Genomic DNA, 25106 nt, shown 5'->3' with positions numbered 1-25106 from the left:
AGGGCTTTCTATTACTGTTACTGATAAAATCAGTTGAAACTGAAACACTGGGCCAAAATTATGAATCACCGTCTAAAAACATTACATCACATAACAGAAAGTGAAATTATACATCTTGAAATACAAACATTGCTTTTAGCTTCCCTTATAAAATGCTCTGTTGTGTGGGCAGGCGCACCCCACATTTTCAAGTCTCAACCCATTTCGGATGTTTAGATGAAAAACAATCATGGTTATAAGTCATGAACCACATTTGACCAAGAACAGAGGAAACGATCCCTTGGATAAAATTGTGAAAATGAACTCCTGTAGTGGAGTGGCATATTGATTTTGTCTCAGATCCCTTTTCTCTTTCAGGAATCAAATGGAAATCCATCTCGTGCCCTTGCTCCTATGACTGTCAGAATCCAGGTTGCCCTGGAGACACAACGTCAGAATTGCAGAAGCAGAGCAGAGGCATCGGCCCTGCGGCCCTCCAGGGACTGTGCTGCTGAAATTCTTCTGCAGGCCTCCTTTGACCCTCATGAGCTTGCAGACAAAGAGAGGCAGCAAAGTATTCGTAACACGAGATGCTACTATAAATTAAACGCTTACTAATGACAAATCAGAAGGATGAATTTAAAAAGCTAGCTTCCTATTTCTCTGCGTGCCTATGGGAAAGCTAGTAATGTTTTTTAGCAGCACGGCCACAGGCACTGTGTACTTAATGCAAGAAGAGCAGCAAAAGCTCTTGTTCTTGTGAAAACGTGATACTAGATAGCAATTAATAGCATCTTGGGTACAAGAATATACCCAGTTGAGACAGTCCGTAAATCCACATACATTTCTAAGTGAGCCATTCATCTGGAAACAGTGGGTAGTATCTGCTGGAAACAGAAAGTAGAACAAGTCTGCATCACAGGATGAGCTTGCAGCCCATCCGCAGAGGGATGCAAATCTCTCAGCAGGTCAATACATAATTTCCTCTGTCACATATACGATTTGCTGTTCCTGCCACTGCACTGTCCTGTTAAATTACTGAACAGGAGGCTGCAGCTCAGAGAGGACGTAGGCTCTCTGAGAACAAAAGCCTGGTGCACACGACATCAGTGTGCACACATACACACGCTGAGCCGCGGGACAAATGAGCGCAGCGCAGCTCCCTCTCTGCATCACCCAACAGCAAATCGAGCATGGAGTGGAAATGAGGACGGCAATGAGGGAATCCAGGAATACTGACTTGTTTGTTGTGTAGGGTAGGCACTAGGAGCTCCTGCAGAAACCTGGAAAATGGGAATGGGTTAGAGGATAAAAGTTTCATGCTGCTGCTAGAATTAAAAAAAAAAAAAGGTGTATGTATACAATGGAAAGGAACAATTGTGCTGCTTTGCAGAGAATGGACCCATAGTCCCTGCAGGGGGATTGTGAGTGGTGCTGTACAGAAAGACAGCAACGGGCAAGAGTTAAGCATGAGGAAAAGAAGAAGGGAGGCAAAAAAAAAGATAGCTTTAGAAACCATGTTACGGTTGGGAAAGAGACACCAGAACTGCAGTGGTGCTGCATTACCATTTTACAGAAATAAAAAATAAAGCCTTTCTCAAACATATCTCATACACTCCATTTTGATATATGAATGCAATTAAAGAGACCCATGTTCAGCACTGACATGAGCAAAAAATGTTAACTGCACAGTAATGTTTACCCAAACCAATATTCAGTGTGATCCTGTATTTGCTCTCCCCTCAGGGCAAACCACAATCATAATTAATAATGCTATTTAATAACTTAATAATGGGGCAGAGGCAGCTAATTTATTCATGGGTGAGGTTAATGAATGAGAGCAGGTCAATAGGAAGGCACAGACGAACAGTTCATGAAGTTTTTTAGGAGCTTCCCCAGTGGCAGTGAATCAGGTACAATCTGCTTGGGACCTTTAAGTGAGCAGCAGTAATAAAAATGAATAAATAAAAATCCTTCCATACAGATGCAAAATAATGTTTTCTGCTTTTTATCATGACCTCGCTTTAAGCTTTATTATTATTATTTTTTAATCAGAAATAAATATGTTATTTTTGGCAGTGACTCTGCATAATATACAACTCAACCCGTTTGGAAACTCAGTATTATTATTATTATTTATTTATTGGAGTTCTCCACCTCAGTGATCTATATACAAAAGCCCGCTTCCTGTCTTGACAGGTTTATAGTGTAGGTTAATTTAGTGCAAAAGAACTAATGATCAAAGACTGTGCAATCAATTTGCCTTCTAAAAGGTAAAGCCTGTGGTGTTTCTTCTCATTCCCACACCCTGCCCAGCTTGTACAGTCCTACCATGACCTGTAAATGGTACTTTTCTAAACAGAAGAAGTCTTTGCTGTTGTTCTTAAGCAAGTAGCAACAAGCCAGGGTTTACCATCGCTATCAAGTTACTGTTACTTACTGTGCTGTTTGAGCATTTGAACTGTGGTAACTAGCATGGCCTCAAGGTCTTTTTGCTCACTACAAAGCAAAATGCATTATTGTAAAAACCATCTTGGAGGTGAGCTGGGCTAACAGCAGGCACGTGGGTATCTGTAATGTGCTTCAGCAGCTGAGCAGTGCCTTGTAAGCTGAGTAACTCCACTGCTTTGGATTGCATGCTCTCAACCCACCCAGGAAGAAGATTAGGAGAAAGAAGCTGACAAGCTCTGTCAGAGCTGTAGGTGCAGGGATTGAATGGAGGCAGCATGGTGCTGCTGCCTCCGTACTTGAAACAGCAGAAGGGAAGTTGCCTGCATCATTCTCCTGCTACATCAATTAGTGCCCATAAAATGGTTCACACTGAGATACTGGGGCACAGGGGCAGAACTGAAAGGTGAAAGCAGGTTGCTTTAATCCAGCACATCAAGACAAGTCTTTAAGCGTACTTATATCATTCTATACTTGGAATAAGTTGATAATACATATATATACATACACACAATACATACACATGCCACACATGACTAGCTGTCATGCAGTAACATGCTTGGTAGCTTTAAGCTTGCAGAGCGTTGTTCCTCCTGGATCTTGAACATCCAGTCTGACCCCAGCTGTGAACATCACCACAGTGAATTTACAGAAACCAAGAATGATGAAAATCATGGTGAGATTTTTAAGAGGTAACTGGACCTTTATTCTGAATTGAAACTGTGGTACTACAGCAGAAGGCAGATAATATTTCTAATAAAGTAGGAGAATTGGAGGAAATATTTTTAGTATTTAGTTATAGTCGGAAGGCAACATACTCAGTACCAAGTCTTTCTCTAACAAGTGCCATTCAAAAGTAAAATAAAAGCTTTTAAAATATCTATTCTAGCAGAGGACAAGGAAACTTTCAATTTTGTCAGTTCTGAATCACAGCCCGACAAAATGAAAAACAGATCGCTCTTCAAGCACCTATATCGGAATAACATGGCAGATGATGACACAGGCAAAAGTGCTCCTCAGTGCTTTACAAAATTCTGTTTGAAAACCCAAATATACACAGCAGCCAAGGATGGAAGAGCAAAGTGAGCGAGCACTGACCTCTAGTGGACAAAACACAACCGAACTTTAAAAGAGTGGGAAGTTTCACTGTTCGCGTCAAAAACTATCACACAGAAGCATAGTATTAGAGAATGGTTTGGGTTGGAATGGATCTTAAAGCCCATCCAGTTGCAACCCGACTGCCATAAGCAGGGACACCTCCCACTACACCAGGTTGTTCAAAGCCCCCTATGCAACCTGGTCTTTCGACATCTGTTTGCAACATCTGGAGGCAAATTTTCTATGGCCATAAGAAAACGGTGCACACTTGGAATTTATTAGGAACATAAGCGTGCCAACTGCTGGAAAATTAACTGAGGCTATATTCTCTCTCATTTTTTTTTATATTTATTAAATAACTTGGCACTACAGAACTATCTAAGTGAACATTAGCAGAGCACGACTGATTTAAAGAAAAAATCCTTAGGAAACATGAACATAGATGCTATCTTATCTAGCTTATATTAAGTCTTAGTTGTTCGGTTTTTTTCACAACTAAAGAGTGTTCAAATGAATATCACGAAATTGTTATTCATTTGGAACACAATAAATGAAACATTAATATGTTTGCAGTATCTTTCCCGAGGGATCTTGCTTCTGTCCTACCTTCACATTATTTTCTTTAAGTACCTTGGAGCACTTCCTTAAACTAATCCAAACAGAAACAATCCCAGGCACACAATTTCATAATGTGAACCTTTTGCTGAAATTACTACACTGGGGTGTAACCCAAAGAGTTAATACAGGTTTCCTTTTCTTCATTATTAATGTCAACTTTAAATTAATTCAGAAGACTAATCCAGGTGCTAATTAAGACTGTAGTGGCTTTTTTGTGTGTGTTTTTACTACCTTAAGATAATGAAGTTTATGGGAAATATTTGGTCAAGAGGGCAAGATAATAGAGGCTTGCATCTGGCTGGGAACGTGCACCTGGCATTACAGAAGTGCTTCATTACTGTTGTGGATTGTCCTTGTTTCCTTTTGAATTATTGGCTCCTTACACAAGGCAGCTCTTCTTTCCTCAGAATGGCAGGGAAGGGAAGAAGCAGGAGAATCTCAAGTGCTTTGTACTTCCCATTGCAAGTTCATGAAACAAAGAAGGAAGAAATTCTGTGAGGAGAGCACAAGGCAACCAGACTTACTGTCTAAATAATACTTCATATTATGGGGTACTCTGTCAGTCTTTGATTGATATGAAACCAATCTGTGTACCAAAGTTAGTGCCATCACGAAAGTGAGAATAAAATTTATCAGGGTGGCATGCAGTACAGAAAGTGATGTTTTGGTTCTGGTCTGTGACAGAATCATCTTGGATGTTCTCAGGAAGAATGCCACCACTCTCCAGAAGAATCCTTCAAAGAAGACAAACAGAAAACAAAACTTTTCTTTTACATCTCCACATTTAATAGGAACAGTTTTAAACTGAGACAAGGGAGGTTTAGGTTAGATATTAGGGGGAAGTTTTTCACTCAGAGGGTGGTGACGCACTGGAACAGGTTGCCCAAGGAGGCTGTGGATGCCCATTCCCTGGGGGCATTCAAGGCCAGGCTGGATGTGGCTCTGGGCAGCCTGGTCTGCTGGTTGGCGACCCTGCACACAGCAGGGGGTTGAAAGTAGATGATCATTGTGGTTCTTTTCAACCCAGGCCATTCTATGATTCTGTAATTCACACTATTCAGAAAGAAGCTCAAGCATCAACTGAACTAATTGTGCTCATATTGTGGTCTGGACCACAATATGCAATCTTTTCTGCAGCCATTAGAAACACTTAATTTGAAATAAATATATATACATATATTTCAAATTAAATGTTTCTAATATATATATATATATATATATAAAATCCAAAAACTAAAAGTATGACAGCAGAATAATAGTTGAATCCCAGCAAAGGTGAGTAGATATCTTTCATTCAAAAGGTATCATTTGTTGACCTACAAAGTGCTAGAGAGCACTTCAGGATGGAGAGAACCCTCATCATAACACTGCTGGGCAATGCTATTTTGATAACTAATGTGGAATTAGCACTATGAGTCCTTTTGCTTTCATATCTAGTTTACTCAGCACAAAAATAGCCAAAATAAAAAAGCTATTTGCCATGGAAATGCACTCCGCAGACTTACCGTGTTGCTCTTCTAATATCAACATATGGAGCTGCAGAGTCAAACTGTCGCACACACTTTGGATCAATTCTGTGAAACTCTTCAGCTGATTCACGAGGAAGTTTATAGCAGCAAGGTCCTACAGATGGACCCAGGACCACAAGGATATCTTTCACATTACATCTGTATTCAGATACCATAGCGTTTACTGTGGCCATGGAAACTCCTAACAGTGTGCCTTTCCATCCTGTAAGAAATGAGAGGGTGAAAAAAAAAATCTAAATTTTCTCTTCAACTTTATATTAAATAAAAGTACGTTATTAATTAAGATTCAGCAAAAGTAGTGTTTAAAAAATAAACAACTGTCATGTTTTGTATGATGATGTGACATGATGATTACGTCATCGTTTTATGGAGATTTAAAGTGGAGAGAAATGTTTGCATTAGGATTCCAGAATTCCTTCCTCCAAGTGTCCTAGTTTTGGCAACTAGAACCTATTTTACAGCTCCTCTGATCCTGCAACATTTAAAGCAGCTGAAGGAGCTGGGATTGTTCAGTCTGGAGAAGAGGAGGCTCAGGGGAGACCTTACTGCTCTCTGTAACTGCCTGCAGGGAGGTTGTAGTGAGCTGGGGGTTGGCCTCTTCCCTCATGTAACTGGTGATCGGACTAGAGGGAATGGCTTCAAGCTGTGCCAGGGGAGATTTAGGCTGAACATTAGGAAATACTACTTCTCTGGAAGAGTGGCCAGGCACTGGAATGGGCTGCCCAGGGAGGTGGTGGAGTCACCAACCCTGGGGGTGTTCAAGGAAAGGCTGGATGTTGTGTTGAGGGACATGGCTTAGTGAGAACTATTGGCAATAGGTAGATGGTTGGACTGGATGATCCTGTAGGTTTTTTCCAACCTTGGTGTTTCTGTGATTCTGTAAGTGGGGATATATCATGACAGAAACATGCTACAGTCAGAAGTGTATTTTTGTAATATGTTGAAAATATTTTTACTGTTATTTGAGAAAAAGAAAAAAAAAAAAAAAAGAAGGCTCAGACCTCCAGCCTCAAACTTCACACTCTGACATTATTCAGAATAGTTTGAAGGAAACACATCTTTGAGTCTTTCTATCTGAATTTGAGTCCTGGGAAGTCTTTGCATTGCAGTGTCTCACTCTGAAGGCCAGGTTATCCTAATAACTTCTCCTGTTTTCTACATCCAAAGACTGAAATGACCCTATATCTGATTGTCTGTATTTGTATTTGTAGCAACATGTGTTCAAGTTAGACATCAACTGAGGTGGGACTGGACAGGAAGGAAAGGATTTAGGAAAGGAAAACTTTAAGACTGTGAAGACTGTGGTGAGGTGATTGTCCCTCTCTACTTGGCTCTTGTGAGGCCCCATCTGGAGTACTGTGTCCAGGTGTGGAGCCCTCAGTACAAGAAAGACATTGAGATTTTGGAAAGGGTCCAGAGGAGGGCGACTAAGATGATCAGGGGGCTGGAGCACCTCCCCTATGAGGACAGGCTGAGGGAGTTGGGCTTGTTCAGCCTGGAGAAGAGAAGGCTGCGGGGTGACCTCATTGCAGCCTATCAATACCTGAAGGGAACCTACACCCAGGAGGGGAGTAAACTCTTCAAAAGGGCTGACAACAGCAGGACTAGGAGAAATGGATCCAAGTTGAAGGAGGGAAGATTTAGGTTGGATGTTAGGGGGAAGTTCTATACAAGGAGAGTGGTTAGGCCCTGGAACGGGCTGCCCAGGGAGGTTGTGGATGCCCCGTCCTTGGATGTGTTTAAGGCCAGGTTGGACGGGGTCCTGGGCAACCTGATCTGAATGTGCATGTTTGGTGGCCCTGCTAGGCAGGGGGGTTGGAACTACATGATCCTTGAGGTCCCTTCCAACCCGGGTGATTCTGTGATTCTGTGATTCCGTGACTGTGATATGGGAACGAGGGCCAAAACTGGGGAGACAGACTGTGGGAGTTCAGACTGTAGATGGGAGGTATTCTTGGAGAAGGCACTAGTATGTGTTCAGGGAACCACGTGGTAGGTCAGAAAAGGCAGGACTAGAAAAATGAAGAGGCAGCAAAGAAAGGAACAACTGCAGATCAACCATATTTTACAGTTTTTAGTATTGAACACTTAACAGTGTATAACTTCAAATTCTTAAAACTTTCAAGAGCGGATAAAATTCTCTCCATCCCTTCTCCTCATTATAAACCACTTTCCCCTGTCTCCCAGACAGCCATGATAGACTTAGCACTCCTCTTCATTTCCCTGACCCAAACTCACTAGGCTGGAGAACAACAGCTTTATTGAAGGAATGTCAAAGTCTTCATCCTCTTAGGATGAGTCACAGATCTGTCTTTATTTTGGATAATTTTTTTGAAGGCATGAACAACTGTATGAAGTAGACAATTACTCACAAGTTCCATGTAGGGGTGAAGCTTCCCACCATATAAAGGTGAGTACTAGCATCAAAGCTGTGAATAACCTCTTAGCTCTGCATTATCCCTGATAAATACAATGTTTTTATGAAATAAAAAAGCTCCAACAGGAAAATCTTATCACAGTATACATGATCTAGCCTAACATTTGGGACGTATACTAAAGTCAGACATATCTGCACACTGTCATACCCATCCTTGCTTTGGTTTTACACTCATTGTCTAGGCCAACCAAACTTTTCATCCAATCCAAAGTGATTTTTGTGGGCACTGGATTTATAACTGTTCTTTCCACATGAAGTTTGATGGTGCATAGAAAAAAATTATTTAGTTTTCACGTCCAAGAAGTACACGTAATTATTATTACAGCTATGAAATCAACAAATTTCATAGCTTAGTAAACAAGCTATTCTTCTAGTTATTCTTCTAGTCTTCTAGTTATTTTGATCTCTGTGATTTAAAGTCCTTACCAGAATGAGCAGCACCACAGACTTTTCTGACAGGATCAGCAAACAGCAATGGTATGCAATCAGCCCCTGGAGCTGCTATTGTAACACCTTTCTGATTTGTAACTATTCCATCATAGCTGTCAGGCTCTGTCTTTCCCATTACATACACAGCGTTAGCATGATCAGTCTGTCAAAATAAAAGCACAATGTGTACAGTGGTGAGACAGTAAAAAACATTCTGATTAATGCAAGTTGGTTGTGGTTTTGGTTGGGATTTTTCTTGCATAGAAAAATCTCTTCTGCACCAGTTGCTATGCATGGAAATGAGGCACTCTCTTGTTCAAATACCATGCAGATGTAACAGTAGAGAGACACTAAAGAAGTGGTATTGTTTGTTTGTTTTTTAAGAAAACCTGCATTGATTGTTTATCTGATTATTCTACTCTGTGGTAAATCAAAAGTTAGAATATACTTGGAAGAAACAATGCTGCTGCTCCATATTGTACCAACGGCTGACAGTCTGGATGGCAATTTCCTCATTTAAAGTGCCAGGATAAATGTTTTAATTGCTCTGCTTTTTGCAGGTCCTTGCTTAGAAAGATAAAAGTAATACCTACACTTTTAGCCAGTGATATATAAAGGAAGATTTGATTATTTTACACAGACCCGTTGTTTGATAACATACCTTGACTCTGTGAAAGTTCTCTGGATTAAATCCCGCAGCATTAGCAAGCCTGCGGAGGTTTTCTTTAACAACAGCTTGTGGATCCCTCCGCTTAGAACTGCTGAAAAGATTGCAGGAGCTTAGAGTTGGTATGTAGGAGATCCCACCTGTCCTTGTGGTGAATCCATGTAGGAAGATGTCATCTGACAAAGAAAGAAAGACAACAAGCACTTGCTTTCAACACAAGACTAGTCCAAATATTACATGGCTCTATACTGAAGAGAACTGAAATCAGACAAAGAAGTTCAGTGCTGCTTTACCTCTTATTCAACTCTGCCATTTAAATTCTCCCTCTTGTTCATAATCATAATTCTCCGAGAGGTTTGAGGAGATGGAGGCCTGGCAGATGTTGCCTGGCTCCTGACAGAGGTGTTGTGCAAATCCAAGAGAAGAGGCAACTCACTCAGGAAAGGAGAATATATTTTTTTAATCAACTTTTAATAATGTTTAAAATGCCCCATCCCTGGAGGCATTCAAGGCTAGGCTGGATGTGGCTCTGGGCAGCCTGGTCTGGTGGTTGGCAACCCTGCACATAGCAGGGGGGTTGAAACTAGATGATCATTGAGTTCCTTTTCAACTCAGGCCATTCTACGATTCTATTATTTCAAAGTGGCAAATGAAGTACCAGTTCTCAAGACTTCAAGAATCTCAAACATCTTTTTGAAGTGCAGTGGAAGGATCAAGAATTTCTCACATTACTGGAAAAGTCCTCTGTTTTTACAGTACAGAGTCTGTATTGTGATCTCATGCACCAAAAGGAGTTGCTGGGTTTCATGTTAGGGTGAGGGTTCTGCATGGCAAAGCTGAATCCTGAAAAAAAGCCCCAGAACCGGTATTTGCTGTCTTGATGGTTGACAAACTTAGTGACATAATCAGAGTTAAGTTTTGAAATATCTTTTGTGCAGTTGGGTAAAAGTCGCAGAAAAAAGCTTGAAACATAATGAAGGCAGATGGCTTTAAGTAATCTGCGTTCCTTTTATTTCCTGGATCACTTCAGACATGTTTTTAAGGGAAACACAGTTCCAAATTTTTGCAGTAGGGAACCTCTTAGTTTTCCTCTGAACCAAGAGACTCCGTAATTGTTTGAGAGTCATGATGCAGTAAGCTGTACCTTGTCATAGCGGGGACACTGAGCCATGAGTCTGATCAGCCAGGCGTGCATGAGGCTGCAGACTGGGGAAAAAGTCCTACCCTGCCTTTCCAGAATACGACAGTAACTCTCAAAGCATGTAATTCCCAGATAGAGGGAAAGGGATTTTACTGTCTGCAAAAGTGCTCTCATTAGACCTAGGCCTCTTTCTCCTCTGACCATGTTCTGGAAAAGACTTGCAGGTCTTTTACTGTATTTGCACTGTCACTTCCCCTCTTACAGACATGATACACTATTATAATACCACATGGAGATATTTGCTTAGGTATTTCCACATCTTACCCATTTTGCAATACCCTTGAAGAGATTCATTCAGGAGCAGTCTACATAAAATCTGTTAGCTGGGATAGCACTCTACCTGGAATTAGGGAAGATTTGAGGATGGTGAGCTCCCCTTTCAGGCTTGGCAGGCTTTCCAAGTGCATCTGAATCTCACTTCGGATGAGTGCCACATCCTGTGTAGAAACTGTTTGCTCTTCACTCTTTGGTCCAATCGTCTGCAGGTTATTACAATCAGTTGCCACGTTTAAATCCTCAAATTCAAACTGGTAGACTGCAGTAAAGAGATGGTCTATATATACTTTCACTGATTCTTTCCTTAGGGTGGGGAGAATAACTTTAATGATGCTTAAGTCCTTTTCATCAAGTATTTGTTTGATGGTGTACAACACAGCAGCTGTAGTCTGAGCACATACCACCTCAAGTCCTTCCTTCATACTCTGGAAATCTCTCAGAGCTGGAAACAAGGATTCTTGTTCACCTTTCCTTTCACTCTCTGGCATCTGGCAGCACATGACATACACAAATGGAGCAGGAGTGGAAGAGCACTTCTCAATAGTTTCCAGGGTGTTATGCAGTACTCCTTGAATGTCACTGTGTAAGTTGGCTGGCAGGCTGAACAGATCAATCAGTACTGCTTCCACCATATTCCTGGCTGCTTAAAAATTCCTACAGGTAGCAAAAAAAAAAAAAGAAAAAAGAAAAAAAGGGGAGTGGGGGACACTGGCACCTTCAGTTTAAACACAGTTATGTTGTTCAAGCAATGCTTTTAATGGTAACATGTAGATAAAGTGACAGAGCAGTAGTACTTTTCTTAGAATTTCCTCTACTCCATAAAAAGATGATGCAGAAGTAGGGCAGCAAAATAAGTTTATGACAGAAGGGGACCTGGACAACCTTGAGAAGCAGGCCCACTTGAACCTAATGAAATTCAACAAGGTCAAGTGCAAGTTGTTGCATTTGGGTTGCAGCAGTTCCACATGTGTGTATAGACAGGGAGAACTCCTTAAAAGCATCCCAGCAGAGAAGGACTTGGGGGTTCTGGTGGATGAGTAAGTGGAAGTAAGCCAGCAGTGTGCATTTGCAGCTCAAATCCAGGCTAACTGTATCCTGAGCTACATCAAAAGAGGAGTGACCAGCAGGATAAGGGATAATATTGCTCCCCTATGCTCTACCCTTGTGACGCCCCACATGGAGTTCTGTGTCTGATCTGTGTCTGTTTGACCTGGGCCCCCAACACAAGAAAAATGTGGAGCTGTTGGAGCAAGGCCAGAAGAGGCCATGAAGATCATCAGAAGGCTAGAGCACCTCTCCTATGGGGAAAAGATAAAGGAGCTGGGCTTCTTCAGCCTGTAGAAGTGTCCAGGGAGATCTCATTGCCTAAAGGGAACTTACAAACAGAAGGGAGATGGAATTAATACATGGGCAGATAGTGATAAGACAAGGGGGGACAGTTTTAAACTAAATGAAGGGAGCTTTAGGTTGGATGTTAGGAGGAAATTATTTACTCAGGATGGTGAGGCCCTGGGGCAGGCTGCCCAGAGAAGCTGTGGGTGCCCCATCCCTGGAGGCACTCAATGCCAGGTTGGATGGGCCCCTGGGCAGCCTGAGCTGGTGGCTGGCAACCTTGCCTGCTGCAGGGGGCTTGGAACTCAATGGGCTTTATGGTCCCTCCCAACCTCAAGCCACTCTCTGATATTGTGATTCTACGAAAACTACAGGAAATTGAAATTATTTTACATACTTTTTAATTTGTCTACTATCTCACCTAAGTTTTATCCGAGATCAGAGATGAAAAAGGGTTTGTTCTTAACATTAGATTTATTGAATCTCTTAACACACATTAATGTACCGATCTTCTTGATCTCTGACTGCCAAGACCTTCTGTGAGGGGTATCAAAGAGGGAGGTTTTCATAATTTAAACTTGCTGGGAGACAAGGAATTTCTAGAACAATTTTTTGGAGGCACTTCATACATTTGCTGCTGAGGTGGAGCTCGTATCTGATACCCCTACTGGCAGTATTGGTGTTGGGTTCTGAATACAGCCACATGTTTTCTCCTCATAAGATATTTATTTCTTCCCTTTCGCATTACCAACAGCATCAGTTTGCTCATTTCTGACTTCTGTTCTGGGGGTTATATGTTAGGCATAGTTCTTCTTCTCAGGACACGTAGGAACTCAGCACAGCATACTGAAACTTTGCCAAGCAGCGCAAGAAATAAACAATCCTCGTGTTTCAGTTTCTGCTAGCTGCTATCATCCTGTAGTACATAGCTTGTCTTGTGGATTGTGAGATACTTCCACTTTTTATTATATATTCCTATATTTTTATTATATATTCCTACACAGAAATGAACTGTTCATGAACACAAATTACTAGTTTACAGGAACAACGAATTTGAGTGTTATGAGTCTTTAAACTCAGTGCTCTATTACCAGAGCCATATATATCAGATAATATCTGGGACCATTCTTCTGTCCCAGTTCCTCATTTTCCTCTAACTACACACGCTGACTTCACAGTATTTCATTATCAAGCAGAACATGCAGTGTATCAGTGTGTACTTGAGACCTATCACCATGAGACACTTGGTGCCCTTCCTGGCATTTTGTGTCTGATAGTAGACCCTAGTTTCTACACTCAAATGAGAGGTCAAATACTCTTCTTGTTTTAATGGATTGTTTATTCTGAGCGGGTTTTACAGAAAACATCCTTTGTTTTCTTCATTGTTCTTTCCTCCAGACTGGAAGAAAAACAATCCTGACTGAAAATGGTGTTTTCCTTTCTGCGAATTGAACACTTACAAAGATTAATTAGAGACTATCAAAGCTGGTGAGCTGAAAGTATCAAAATGTGACAGCAGATAAAAGCATCTGCCAAGGAATTTACGACTCTTGATTTTGCTCAGGGTATTATTTACACAGAACTGATCACAGACATTAGAGAAAACAGCTTGCTCAGGAAACAGCTTCAGAAGAGGCTCATGTTAAAGATCGCGACTTGGGAAATCAGGAGATTTCCTTCCTTACCTTGGCACTCTCTGTGGGAGGTAGATAAGAGTATGACAAGTCCTCATCTAGGTATAGCTAATTGCCCCAGCAAAGGCAGTACAACAGAGGGGTGTGGTAGAAAAATAGATCACTGTTCCACATACTGCTTCAGATATGTCAATAGAGGAGAGTTAAGTAGAGCTCATGGCCGTCCTCATACTTCCCCATAGAAATACCACCGAAGAAAGGGTGGAAGGAAAGTGTTTGCTGAAGGAGAGGTAACTGCCTGCATAGTTATTAAGCCATCTGTGCATTATCAGAAGTATGCAGAGGCAGTTATTGAGATGTATGTACAGAAACAATGGGGCTGATTCACCCTCCAACCCTTCCAGTTTTGTAGCAAAGGCCTACTGTTTCATAGCAGTGTCAGAAGTACATTTGCTTAGAGTTATAGTAGAAATATATCATATAGTAGAAATATAGTTCATGTCTGCTTCCTAAGTCCCCTCCAAAAAATCCTACTCAAAATACAGGCTTGCCAAGCAAAGCAATGTTTTGGCTTGTTACAGAATCACAGAATCACAGAATTGTAGGGGTTGGAAGGGACCTCCAGAGATCATCGAGACCAAATCCCCTGCCAAAGCAGTTTCCCTACAGCAGGTCACACAGGTAGGCATCCAGGCGAGACTTGAATATCTCCAGAGAAGGAGACTCCACGACCTCCCTGGGCAGCCTGTTCCAGTGCTCCGTCACCTCAACGTAAAGAAGTTCTTGTGCACATTTGTTCAAAACTTCCTATGTTGCAGTTTGTGTCCGTTTCCCCTTCTCCTGTCTCCATGTACCACTGAAAAGAGACTGGCCTCACCAGAAATGCATTCCTGATTATTCAGGTTTTAAGCAACACGCTCTACACTCCCAGTGTTCCATGGAAAGTCACACTACACGTAACTGCATGAAATGCATTCAAAAACTGAGTTGCGCATTTCTGTACACAATGTAAGACAAATACTTGCACCAACTTCAAATCAAGGCCACTTGTTAACTGTTTCACTTACCCTCTGAATCTCTGTCCGCACAAAAATTTAGACAGTAAAATGATCCTGTGGCACAGATTTCAAGAAAATATAATAAAAAATGATAGATGAGGAGAGGAGATCAAGAGTGACAGAGAAAGGCAAAGGTAATATAGAAAAGAAACTGTAAATTAAATAAAACCAAGTGGTAAAGGCAACCCAGAAAGATGTCTTGCTTTTTAGCAATTTTCAAAAAACCCAGATGTCTAATTCATAAGATTGGTCTAGACAAGATTGCTGGCAACTTCCTGCATCTGTGAATATTACTGGTCACGGTCACATTATCTTACAGAAACTCGGAGAAGGAAAGAAATATTTAACATTGGAAAAAAAGAGATACCCAGAGGAAACAGACCACTAAAGCAATCCAAATGAACAGGTACAAGAGCACACTTGCACTAAAATTTCAAAAACAAAGAACTAAAAAGGGAAAAAAGTCATAAAGAGCTCTTAACTTTGATTAAAATATTCTGCTTCTCTTAACTTAGAAGTATTCAGGAAAGGTGGAAGAAACAAATCACCACTTAGAATGAAAATACTAAAGTGTACGCAGTTTTTATCAGTAAACTCGAGAGTTTAAAGCACAGGAATTTACTTACACAGGCAGGAAGTTCTTTCAACCTCTTGAAAGTTATCATCTGATGTAAGCACACATTGCCAGCTTTATATATATTACATCTCACAGTCAGTCCTGCAGCTGATTTGCACAAAGTGGAAATTCCTATTCTAGGTAAGATTGGAATGGGAACCTGTATTTCTTCTTCATGATGAGACTCTGCTCAGTTGCTGTCACTGGGCACAGGAAATAACAAACGGCACTGAAAAGCACTGCTATGATTCAGTGCCTGGCTAGCACTAACCCCGGAAGCAGCATTAACTCCACCGTGAAACCCACTTCTGTCATCACACCTAATTCAATAGCATTGCACAACCTTGGATTCAGAGATGCGCTGCACACCAGAGCAGAACAAGGATACAAAGAAGTTAAGGAAGCACTTGTGCAGACCCAGAGGTTCCTCTTTTAGGGTACATGCAAGGCAAGGCACATGTAGCTGCATGTTCCAGCCAAGGATTTGGCAGTCAGTCAAGAAAAAGCACATTCAGCAGGACTCGGGTTACGAGAGGCCAGCCCTTACCACAGCCTGCAACATGGAAGGCAACTTGGCTTTGGAGCAGAGGGAAATTTTGCAGAGCTCAGTAAAAAGAGTCTGAGTGTTTGGACAGGGCAAAGAAGTGGTCAAAAGGCAAGTGGGGGAAAGAGGAATTTGTATCAGGGTTGTTCCAAGCCATTTGGTAATAAATGTATTTTCTCAGCTGTGTTAAAATCAGTCATAGCAGATAAGTATATGGTAACTGAAGAAACAAGCAAAAAAGAAAAAAAAAAAAAAAAAAAAAGAGAAAGGAGAAAGAAAATATTTTTTCCATGAACAGAGGAATTTGGTCTTGGAAGTCTGATTTCCTACAAATTGCTCTCCTGTGACTCCTGTACCTCCTTTCCTGCTAGATGCCAAACACTCCTTAGGGGTCCTCTGTCATTTCTCCTCCCTTTTTCCTTCCATCACATACTGGGCAAAGGGAGGAGAGCTCAACTCTCCCAGTTTTCTGTCCCAAAGCAAACTGAGGTGACTGTGTCCTCCTTCGAGTATCTAGGTACCTGTTTTCATGTTGTTTGCAGATACTGGGTGTCTTAGAGGCTTTCAGCCCACTGTCAGACATGGATGAAGTAGGATAGAGCGTAAAAATTAACAGCATGACTTGACAGGCAGACCAACAAAACCACTTCCTTTCCTTCAACCAGACTAAGCAAACGAAAAAAAAAAAAACAAACCCAAAACACTGCAATTACTAGGGTTACTTTGAGTACATAGTGATGAAAAGGGATAAAGAAAAGGCTAGAAAACAGCCAAGATACAAGCCACACAATGTCAGGATACAAACAACAAATTGGTGTAAGGTCTCCAGCTGCTGTGTTACATTCAGCTTCCACCACCTCAAAAAAGGGATTAAATAAACAGATGATGGGCAGGGATGAGCTTATTAAACGATAAAAATGGTTGGATCTAAGGCTAAAGGTATTTCCCCTGGCATTCAGAGGGATCAGTGTGGATGTGACACAAGACTATACATTAAGGAGTGGCTGGTGCTCCCTGGAGGACGGTGGGCCGCGCTTTGGGCGGGAAGGGGCAGCGAGGGCTGAGGTGGCTGTTGTGACATACTGAGGGGTGGGCAGCACAGCGAGAATGTTTCTTGGGGAGACTGATTTATGACTTACAGTCTGACATCTTGGTCTTCTTTTGTCTTAAGCTAAGAATAATTTAATAAATAACACACAGTTGCTATATAGTAATGTCAATGATGTAAATATTCAGGCTGATTATGAAGGTGTGCTCTAAAGATCATTTAGGATTGCTGTATTAAAATACTAATGACCTACAGAGAAAAAAACACTGATCATTCATTTTAAAATATGCCTGAAGAAAGAGTTCTAATTCTTACAGGCTTTGAGCATCCACCCACTGGTCCACAAACAAAACAAAATTGTGTGTATGCAACCAAACAAAATTTCCCACAGGAAAGTCCTTATTATTGTTCTCTAACATTAACAGCAAATAAAATGATGATAAGACAATTCAATTCTGTGTTCACAGAATCACGGAATCATTGGGTTGGAAGGGACATTAAGGGCCATCCAGGTCCAACCCCGTGCTATGGGCAGTGCCACCCACCAGCTCAGGCTGCTCAGGGCCCCATCCAACCTGGTCTTGAATGTCTTCAGGGATGGGGCATTCTCAGCTTCTCTGGGCAGCTGTGTCAGGGCCTCACTGCCCTTTCATGTCCTTTATAGGTCATTCCTTTTGTCTGAAATGGCTGAGGAGAATTATCCTTCGCTAACTGAAGTTGTAAAACAAGTTGCTGAGCAGCAGCATTTACAGTCATCAGAGATAGAAAAAAACAAAACCATTCTTTTCCAATCACAGGTAATAAACCTTCTTTAGAGTAGCTTAATTCATTTAATTTATTCGTTAAATATGGATGTATTCTGATGAAAAAGACATGAACATATTTGATTTTTTTCTGGGTGTTTGCATTTAAGCGTAAGCTGTTCAGTTCTTCTCTGTGGTGTTTAGCCATTGCCAAAACTGTGTGTGTATCATTTTAAGGCAGTTCCTTAGCTAAGACTTCCTTAGAGCAAATTATAGCAGAAACATTTATTTAATGCTATTTTGAGGATAAAACATTGAAGCAATCATCCCACAAAATACTCCATTTCAACTTAGAGCTTATTGCATTTATCCCATTGATTTCTTAAAAAATGAATGGGAGAAAAAAAAGGAAAAAAAAAGGAGGTTTTGAGAGCATCACTTTGGATAGATTTTTTTCCTGTCATACAGAATTTCTTTTTCCATACAGACTGTTTTTAATTTGCATGTGTAATAGGTGTCCCATAGAGTTGTTAAATACCAAATCTATCTATCTATCTGTCTATCTATCTATCTATCTATCTGTCTATTTGGTAGAATATTGGACATGCGTAGCTTTCCTGAAGACTGAGTACTCATTTCCATTGTAATCTTTCACAGAATTTGTTAAGCTTCCAATTGTCACTTATGCTTTGAGACCAAATGTCTGTTGAGAGGTGAACATTTAAGTCTGAGGAAACCCACAGTATTGTTCAGGCATTTTTAAGTGTGAGTGATTACTAAATGGAGATCTATGATAACATCTGTGAATAGCTGTACAACTGAAATAATTGATGTTTGAGTTCCTGCACAAGGATAATTTCTCATAAGGAGCAGTGGATGGTTGGACTAAATGATCTTAGGGGTCCTTTCCAACCTTGATGATTCTATGATAACTCTGTGATTTTAATTGATTAGGAATGGCTAATTAGCCAAACCTTGCAGGAAGTTTTCTCTTACTGTACTGTAATATGCCATGGTTATTTTGTAACAATTAATTTTTGATCAAGAAATTTAAATAATTGTTTCAGTTTTCAAAAACTGACAGAACTTCAGAATCTTAGATAATTAATTTAGCTCATTTCTTCCTCTCTGACATCTTTTTTCCTTTAAAAAATCCCCCAAACCTTAGGAAATTCCATACAGACATAATAAGTAGTAGAACAACAAGGTTAAATAATTAGGAACTGTATGCAGAAGTGTGTTCTCATCTTTCAGTCTATTCCTACATGCATGTGTCCCATAAGACATGTAAAATGGTGATTTCCTGAACTGAAGATCTTTTCCATTAAAATCTTCTGTTTTCCTGTACTCAATAAATGGTGGCAGAGATACCAATCCTGCAAGAACTTTAACCCTGTTTACTGTAAGTTATGCTGAAACATTTTCTTCTTAAGAGCTGACAGTGTCTCATTAGGTTCAAAATATTGAATAGGAGACTTCATAGCACTCGTAATGCTTCCATTAGGGAAAAGATAATAGGCAGCTTCAATTGCAGTGCAAAATTCTCTCACTTAATACACAGTAGTTGGCTGTTACACAGGGTGGGATTCATCACAGCTGTCTTGCATCACCTGCAGATCATATGTTAAGCCCAAATTAGTCATCTAATCTCCCTCTGGACAACGAAAAGAGACAAGCATTTCTGAGGCAGTGATTGAGTCCTCCCATATTATGATGGGATGATGAAGTACTGATTCCTGGAATTGCTCGCTTCTCATCCGTGAGAAGACACAGAAGCCCTTGTAGGGCTAGGTGCCTATTTCTTAAAGGTTTTAAAATAGCTGACATTAATCCTTCGCTCAGATATTACAGCGATGAGAGCAGGATAATGTCTTCAGTAGAACAGGCTAGTTAATCTCCCTCATCGCAAGTACCCATCTATGTGTTTGTGTATGTGTGTCTAAGTGTGTTTTTAGCACCGTGTGGTTTTAGTCTGATTTCTGTCTCTAAAAAGCATTAAGATTGCATTTGATCCTATGTAACTTAAAGTGATTCAAAGAATGCCTTATTTCATATTTTAGACTCTATTTAAGGATATACATCTAAAATAGCATTCCTCCATTATGTCTCTAAGGTGATGATTCTATGATTTCACGAAATGTATTCCTGATTATCTTCCAGTCAAACACATTTAAAGAAGTGAAAAAGAATCTTCTGGTTGATAAATTTGAATTACAGTGTTTAACAACATACATGACATCCTCTCAAACAAAAGCACTCTTAAATGAATGCTGACATGTTTTACAGGTTAGATATCAGGAACTAGAAAAAAAAATGGATTCTATTATGTTAGAAATGAAGACAACAGAAAGGGAAATATATCTGCAAGATGATGCCATAGCGGTGACGAAGTATCACTGCGAAAGTCTAGAAGCTGAAGTAAGAGCTCTATATTCTGAAAATATGAAGCTGAGGTTTGATACAGAAACAATACAGGAAGAATATGAGATGACAGCTGCAAGAAATAGTAAATATCGGGAAAAAATAAAAGCTCATAAAAGTCTCTTTTGGGAGATGGAAAGTAAAATGCCCATTGTGATTGAGCTTGCTGAAAAGAAAGCTATTGTTATAGCGATGAGAACAAAGAAAGAAGAGTTAATGAGTGACCTCCAGAATCCAGAAGGCTCTGCTATAAAGCAAATGCAGGTATTGTATTTCCTCATTGATTCATTTCTTTTCCTGTGCAACAATTTTGGCGCAGCTTAACTGATACAATTATTTGGTCTAATAACTCTATATCTGTGATTAACTGACTAGGGGAATAAAGATTCATTTAAAATGATAAATTAATTGAAGAAAATAAGTTATCAGCTGCAGTAAAAAAATCATCAGCCCCTGTTATATTATTGTGGAGTTCATTCTCTTTAGCTGAATGAGCTCAGTTATGAAAATATTAGAGGGTTATTAATTAAAATATATTATTGCCAAGTGGTTTTGTGGTTAGTAGGGTAAAGTTAAATACATACTTTTAATAATTCTGTGGAACACTGCCGTGATGTTACACTTTTCTTGTAACAGCACTGCATTTCTTTCTAGGGATCAAACCACAGCTGAGCCAGCAGAAAATAGGTTCGATGAGAGGGTGATAGAAAGCAGGAGATAAGAAACATTAAATTGTTTTTGGCGTTCTAGTTTTTGACTGTAATTGCAAGAATCATTAACAACTAAAAATAAGCTGGCAGTTCCCACCACAAAAATTTGCTAATATATGAGCGAACACATGCATGAAGGTGAAATGGTTTCAAGCTATGGCAGGGGAGATTCAGGCTGGACATGAGGAAGTATTACTTTTCAGAAAGGGTGGTCAGGCACTGGAATGGACTGCCCAGGGAGGTGGTGGAGTCACCGAGCCTGGGGGTGTTCAAGGAAAGGCTGGATGTTGTGTTGAGGGACATGGTTTAGTGGGAGCTATTGGGAATAGGTGAACGGTTGGACTGGGTGATCTTTTAGGTCTTTTCCAACCTTGGTGATTCTATGATTCTATGATTCTATGAAATGAAATCACAAATTGCAACTCTGGTACAAGTGGCATTGTTGAAAATGCAGTATTACATTATTCAAGTAAAATGATAAAAATTTTTTATGCAAGGAATTTTTGAAACCCCAATAAAATAAAGACCATTTACACTATCATTATATTATTATATTTACGCTTTCCCACGAGAAAGAAAAAATCTATCTCAAATATTACAGTAAATATTCCTTGATTTTGCAAAAACAAACAAACAAAAAGATTTGAAACAAGATTATAAGCATCCAAATGAGTTCCGATTTTTCTGTTGTAGTTTCTTGCATACTACAGACCAATAGTGCATCTTTTAAAGTACATAAAACCATAGATTCAGGTTGGCTATTGTAAAAAATTGCTTCTCTGAAAGAGCAGTCAAGTGCTGGAATGGGCTGCCCAGGGAGGTGGTTGAGTCACTGATCCTGGAGGTGTGCAAGGATCATTTAGATGTCATATTGAGGGACATGGTCTAGTGGGGCAATATTGGTGGTAGATGGATGGTTGGACTGGATAATCTTGGAGGTCTTCTCCAACTTCGGTGATTCTATGATTTTATGATATTTTTAATTACAATTTTAATTATCTTTAATTATTAATTTCTTATTAGTTGAGTGTGAAATTATATATTAGAAATTTTCAACCCATTTTTATTAACTAAATGAGACTGTTAAGTAGACAGTGAGTAGATATATTGTGCAACCTTTGAAACGAGGGGATTTCTTTATCTTAAATCTGCAGGAAGAAATTGCACTTATAAAACAGGAAATAGCATCAGTGAAGGATTTCATCAAGAAAAAAACAGATTTGCTGGAAGAAATTCAAAAAGCTCATGCTAAGCTTAGAAAAGAAATTGAGGTGAGTCATTTTAAATAAAACATAATTGCAGTTCTCTGACAGATTGTAGATAGTACAGATGAAGTTTGAAGTACCTGATGCATGGTTGCTGGCCATGCATTATTCAAGTATATACAGTAACTAGACTGTCTTAAATTCATGGTACTGCTAATTTTTCTAAAGTCCAGATCTTCATTGGGCTCATGAGAAAAAGCTAAGAAAATTTTTTCTTAAGTCTTCTAAGAAAGACTTAATCTGTAAATTGCGTTCTGAAGAGGCCACTGAATTACAGTAAAGTACATTTTATTTCTGCAGTATATTTTGAAATATTTTAATTCTCACTGCTGACTTAATTATTCATGACTTGTCCCCCCACTGCTGATACCTCATCAATGGCAAAATCAATTGCACCAAAAAAATGGCTTTCCAGTGAATCTCCCTAATTTGAGTTACGTTAAATTAGGGATAACACAGGAGCGCCTAATTAGCTGCCAAGATAAAATTCTGATAGATAGTTTAGCTCTCCTCTTTTTCGGTAATTAAATTGAATTTTTATGGTTTGTTCCACACTGAAGTAATTTGCATGTCTGGAAAGTTTTTAGTTTGAAAGTTGCACTTCATTTGCCTTTTTAATTCAAATAAATTGCGCAAAATGTGATGATCAAAGCATGATAATGTAAGGATTAACTGAACTGAGGTTACCTCTGGTGCCCACTGTAAAAAGCAGGAAGAAAAAAGAATAATTTTTCAAGTGATGGAGAGCAGCACAGAATTTTTATACTAAAGAGCAAAGCACAGCTACTTTGGTGTTGGTCTCTGCTATTCAGCATCTGAAAAATATTTTATTACCAAGGCAACAGCTTCTTAATAAAGTTCTCTAAACCCATAGTGAAATTAGGCAGCCTAAAAACAATGTTGTGCTCTGTTATCAAAACCAATTTAATTAAGTAGAGAAGGTTAACATATTTTTCAATTTGGATTATAAAATCTTTGTCTCTCAGAAGCAAGCAGGATTAAAAATCAAATGGTTCAGGGTATAATTTTTCTTAAGAGTTCTCTGTAAAACAATCCAGCATTTTGTACATAAAGGGACAATGGACAAGCAGAAACATTAATGCCCAGCAGTCCTCAGCACAACCCAGGAAAGAATACGCAGTGCAAGCATGTGAATAAAGGAAGACACTGGATGAAGTCCCACTAAGCTGCAAAGATGGGATTCAGCTCAAGACACTGGTTCCCATTATAATCAATGGAGATATAGTCAGTCCAACTGATGCAGAGGTCACTTCAGTTGGCCAAATGTGGCTGCTTACAGTAGGGTGAATTGCATAATCCAGTCTTTGTAGGTTTATACTACATATTGGCTGGACTTCTGCTGATCAAAAAACAAGAATGTGGATCAGGCATATGCCTCAAAAGCTAGCTGTCAGTCTGCAAACTGATCCCACCTCACGCCTTCAGAGTTTGTCATAGCACTTTTACATCTTGCATGGATTTTCAGCTTCTAACCATGCTTATGTTAACAGTAACTGACCTCCTCTCATTGGTTTAAAGAGAGAATGTGAGCTGCCATATTTCTAAGCTTCCAGGTAAAGGAAATCTTCGTATCTGATTAATGATTTGTTATTGCTGTAGAACTTCTTGTACCTCAATTCAGCAATGATTTCAAGTACTTATCTAAGTCTTACTCCATCCCTGGAGGCATTTGAGGCCAGTCTGGATGGGTCTCTGGGCAGCCTGATCTGTAAGAAATTTAATGACTCACAGGAATCATTGTCAGTGCTGTAGCTCTGTTGCAGCTGTACGCCATCATGAGCGTTTAATACAATGTAATGATGTTTTATCTTTCTGGCACTAGAATGTATTGCCACTCATACATTATTCAAATTATGCTGAGGCCAAATTTTCATTAAATGAAATTTCATTAAGTATATTTCCATTTTTATTGCAATGAATGTTTCATGCTTTTACACTTCAGAAAGCAAATCTCCAAAGGGTTGTCTGTGACAGCAGTACTTCTCAGTAGGGGCAAAACTGATCTGGTACTGCATTGTTACAGGTTTGCCTTTCTGAAAAACAATAAACAAACATTTTTCTAAGTGCATGCTAACAGTGAAGATGCTACAGAGGCCATCTGGACTGCTTCATTTGTATTCTTATATCCAAACACTCTAATCAAAGAATGAAAATTTCTTCCTTTCTGACTTCTTACCCTGGAACATGAAATGCTCCATGTACAAAGCTTTGCCACAGCTGTAAGGTACTCACTCATGATTTTTCAGATGGAATTTACTGTGTTAAACATTGGTATGAACATTGAATTAGTCACCTAAACTTTTGATGGGAAACAGGTTTTTTTGTTTGTTTGTTTTTGTTTTTTTTCCTAAAGGGGAGAAAGAGGTATGATTGATATTTTCCCAAAGCAGGTAAAGAAAGTAAACTAGATCAATGGCTTCTTAAATGTTTCTGTGTTTTTTCAGTACCTGTGAAGTCAGCATGGAATGGCACAGTTGGATGTCAGAATTGACACATACAATTAGGTGAACAGAACTCTGTAAATAAATAAACTCTGTTGTTTGTTTGTTTGTTTGTTTTTCTTTTTTCTCCCTTCTTCTCTCCATAGCCACAAGCTGTTTAGGAAAAAAAGATATTGCCATGCTTTACTTGAAAAACTTTTGAAGTGCATTTTATTCTATTTTTTTTAGGTACAGAATAAAAGATACGACGCTATTCTGAAACGTTTGCACTGTCAGCTGAACAAACTGCATTCAAATAAAAGACAATGGCACTGGAACATTCAGCAGATAGAGAAAAAGGCAGAAGAACTTAGAAAGTGTCTTGGAGAAGTGGAGTTATAGATTAGCATCTAAAACAAACCTAATGAAGCTATAATGCAATGCAGTGTGGGTAATTTTTTCCAGGCAGGATAGGGTTTTTTTGTTATTTGTTTGTTGGTTTGGCTGTTTGTTTTTGTTTGTTCAAATACTACAAACAGTAAAGTAGCCCAATACCTGCGCCAAAGCAAGGTGATTTCTTTTGTTCTTGTTTTTTAATTATTATTTTTTTTA

At 39.6% G+C, this 25106-nt stretch overlaps 2 protein-coding genes across 2 annotated transcripts; one reads left to right on the top strand and one right to left on the bottom strand.

Moving 5' to 3' along the window:
- Positions 1-2989: 2989 nt before the first annotated feature.
- On the bottom strand, positions 2990-15521 carry LACC1 (laccase domain containing 1). Its single transcript, XM_042839085.1, has 6 exons — positions 15333-15521; positions 10747-11336; positions 9200-9381; positions 8536-8701; positions 5649-5874; positions 2990-4877 (listed from the first exon to the last, which is right to left on the bottom strand). The coding sequence occupies exons 2-6, from the start codon at positions 11312-11314 to the stop codon at positions 4703-4705; spliced, it is 1317 nt and encodes a 438-aa protein (XP_042695019.1). The 5' UTR covers positions 11315-11336; positions 15333-15521; the 3' UTR covers positions 2990-4702.
- A 1920-nt stretch (positions 15522-17441) lies between these two features.
- On the top strand, positions 17442-24896 carry CCDC122 (coiled-coil domain containing 122). The gene is made up of 4 exons (XM_042839086.1): positions 17442-17711; positions 19944-20342; positions 21943-22059; positions 24744-24896. Exons 1-4 carry the CDS (start codon positions 17442-17444, stop codon positions 24894-24896), a joined length of 939 nt encoding a protein of 312 aa, XP_042695020.1.
- Positions 24897-25106: the final 210 nt, after the last annotated feature.

Source organism: Centrocercus urophasianus, unplaced genomic scaffold, assembly GCF_019232065.1.
Source record: "Centrocercus urophasianus isolate 14NV4802_14NV808 unplaced genomic scaffold, USGS_Curo_1.0 seq_9, whole genome shotgun sequence".
Classification (NCBI taxonomy): Eukaryota; Metazoa; Chordata; class Aves; order Galliformes; family Phasianidae; genus Centrocercus; species Centrocercus urophasianus.
The sequence above is the reverse complement of the archived record's forward strand: the minus strand, read 5'-3'. Positions and strand labels throughout refer to the sequence as shown.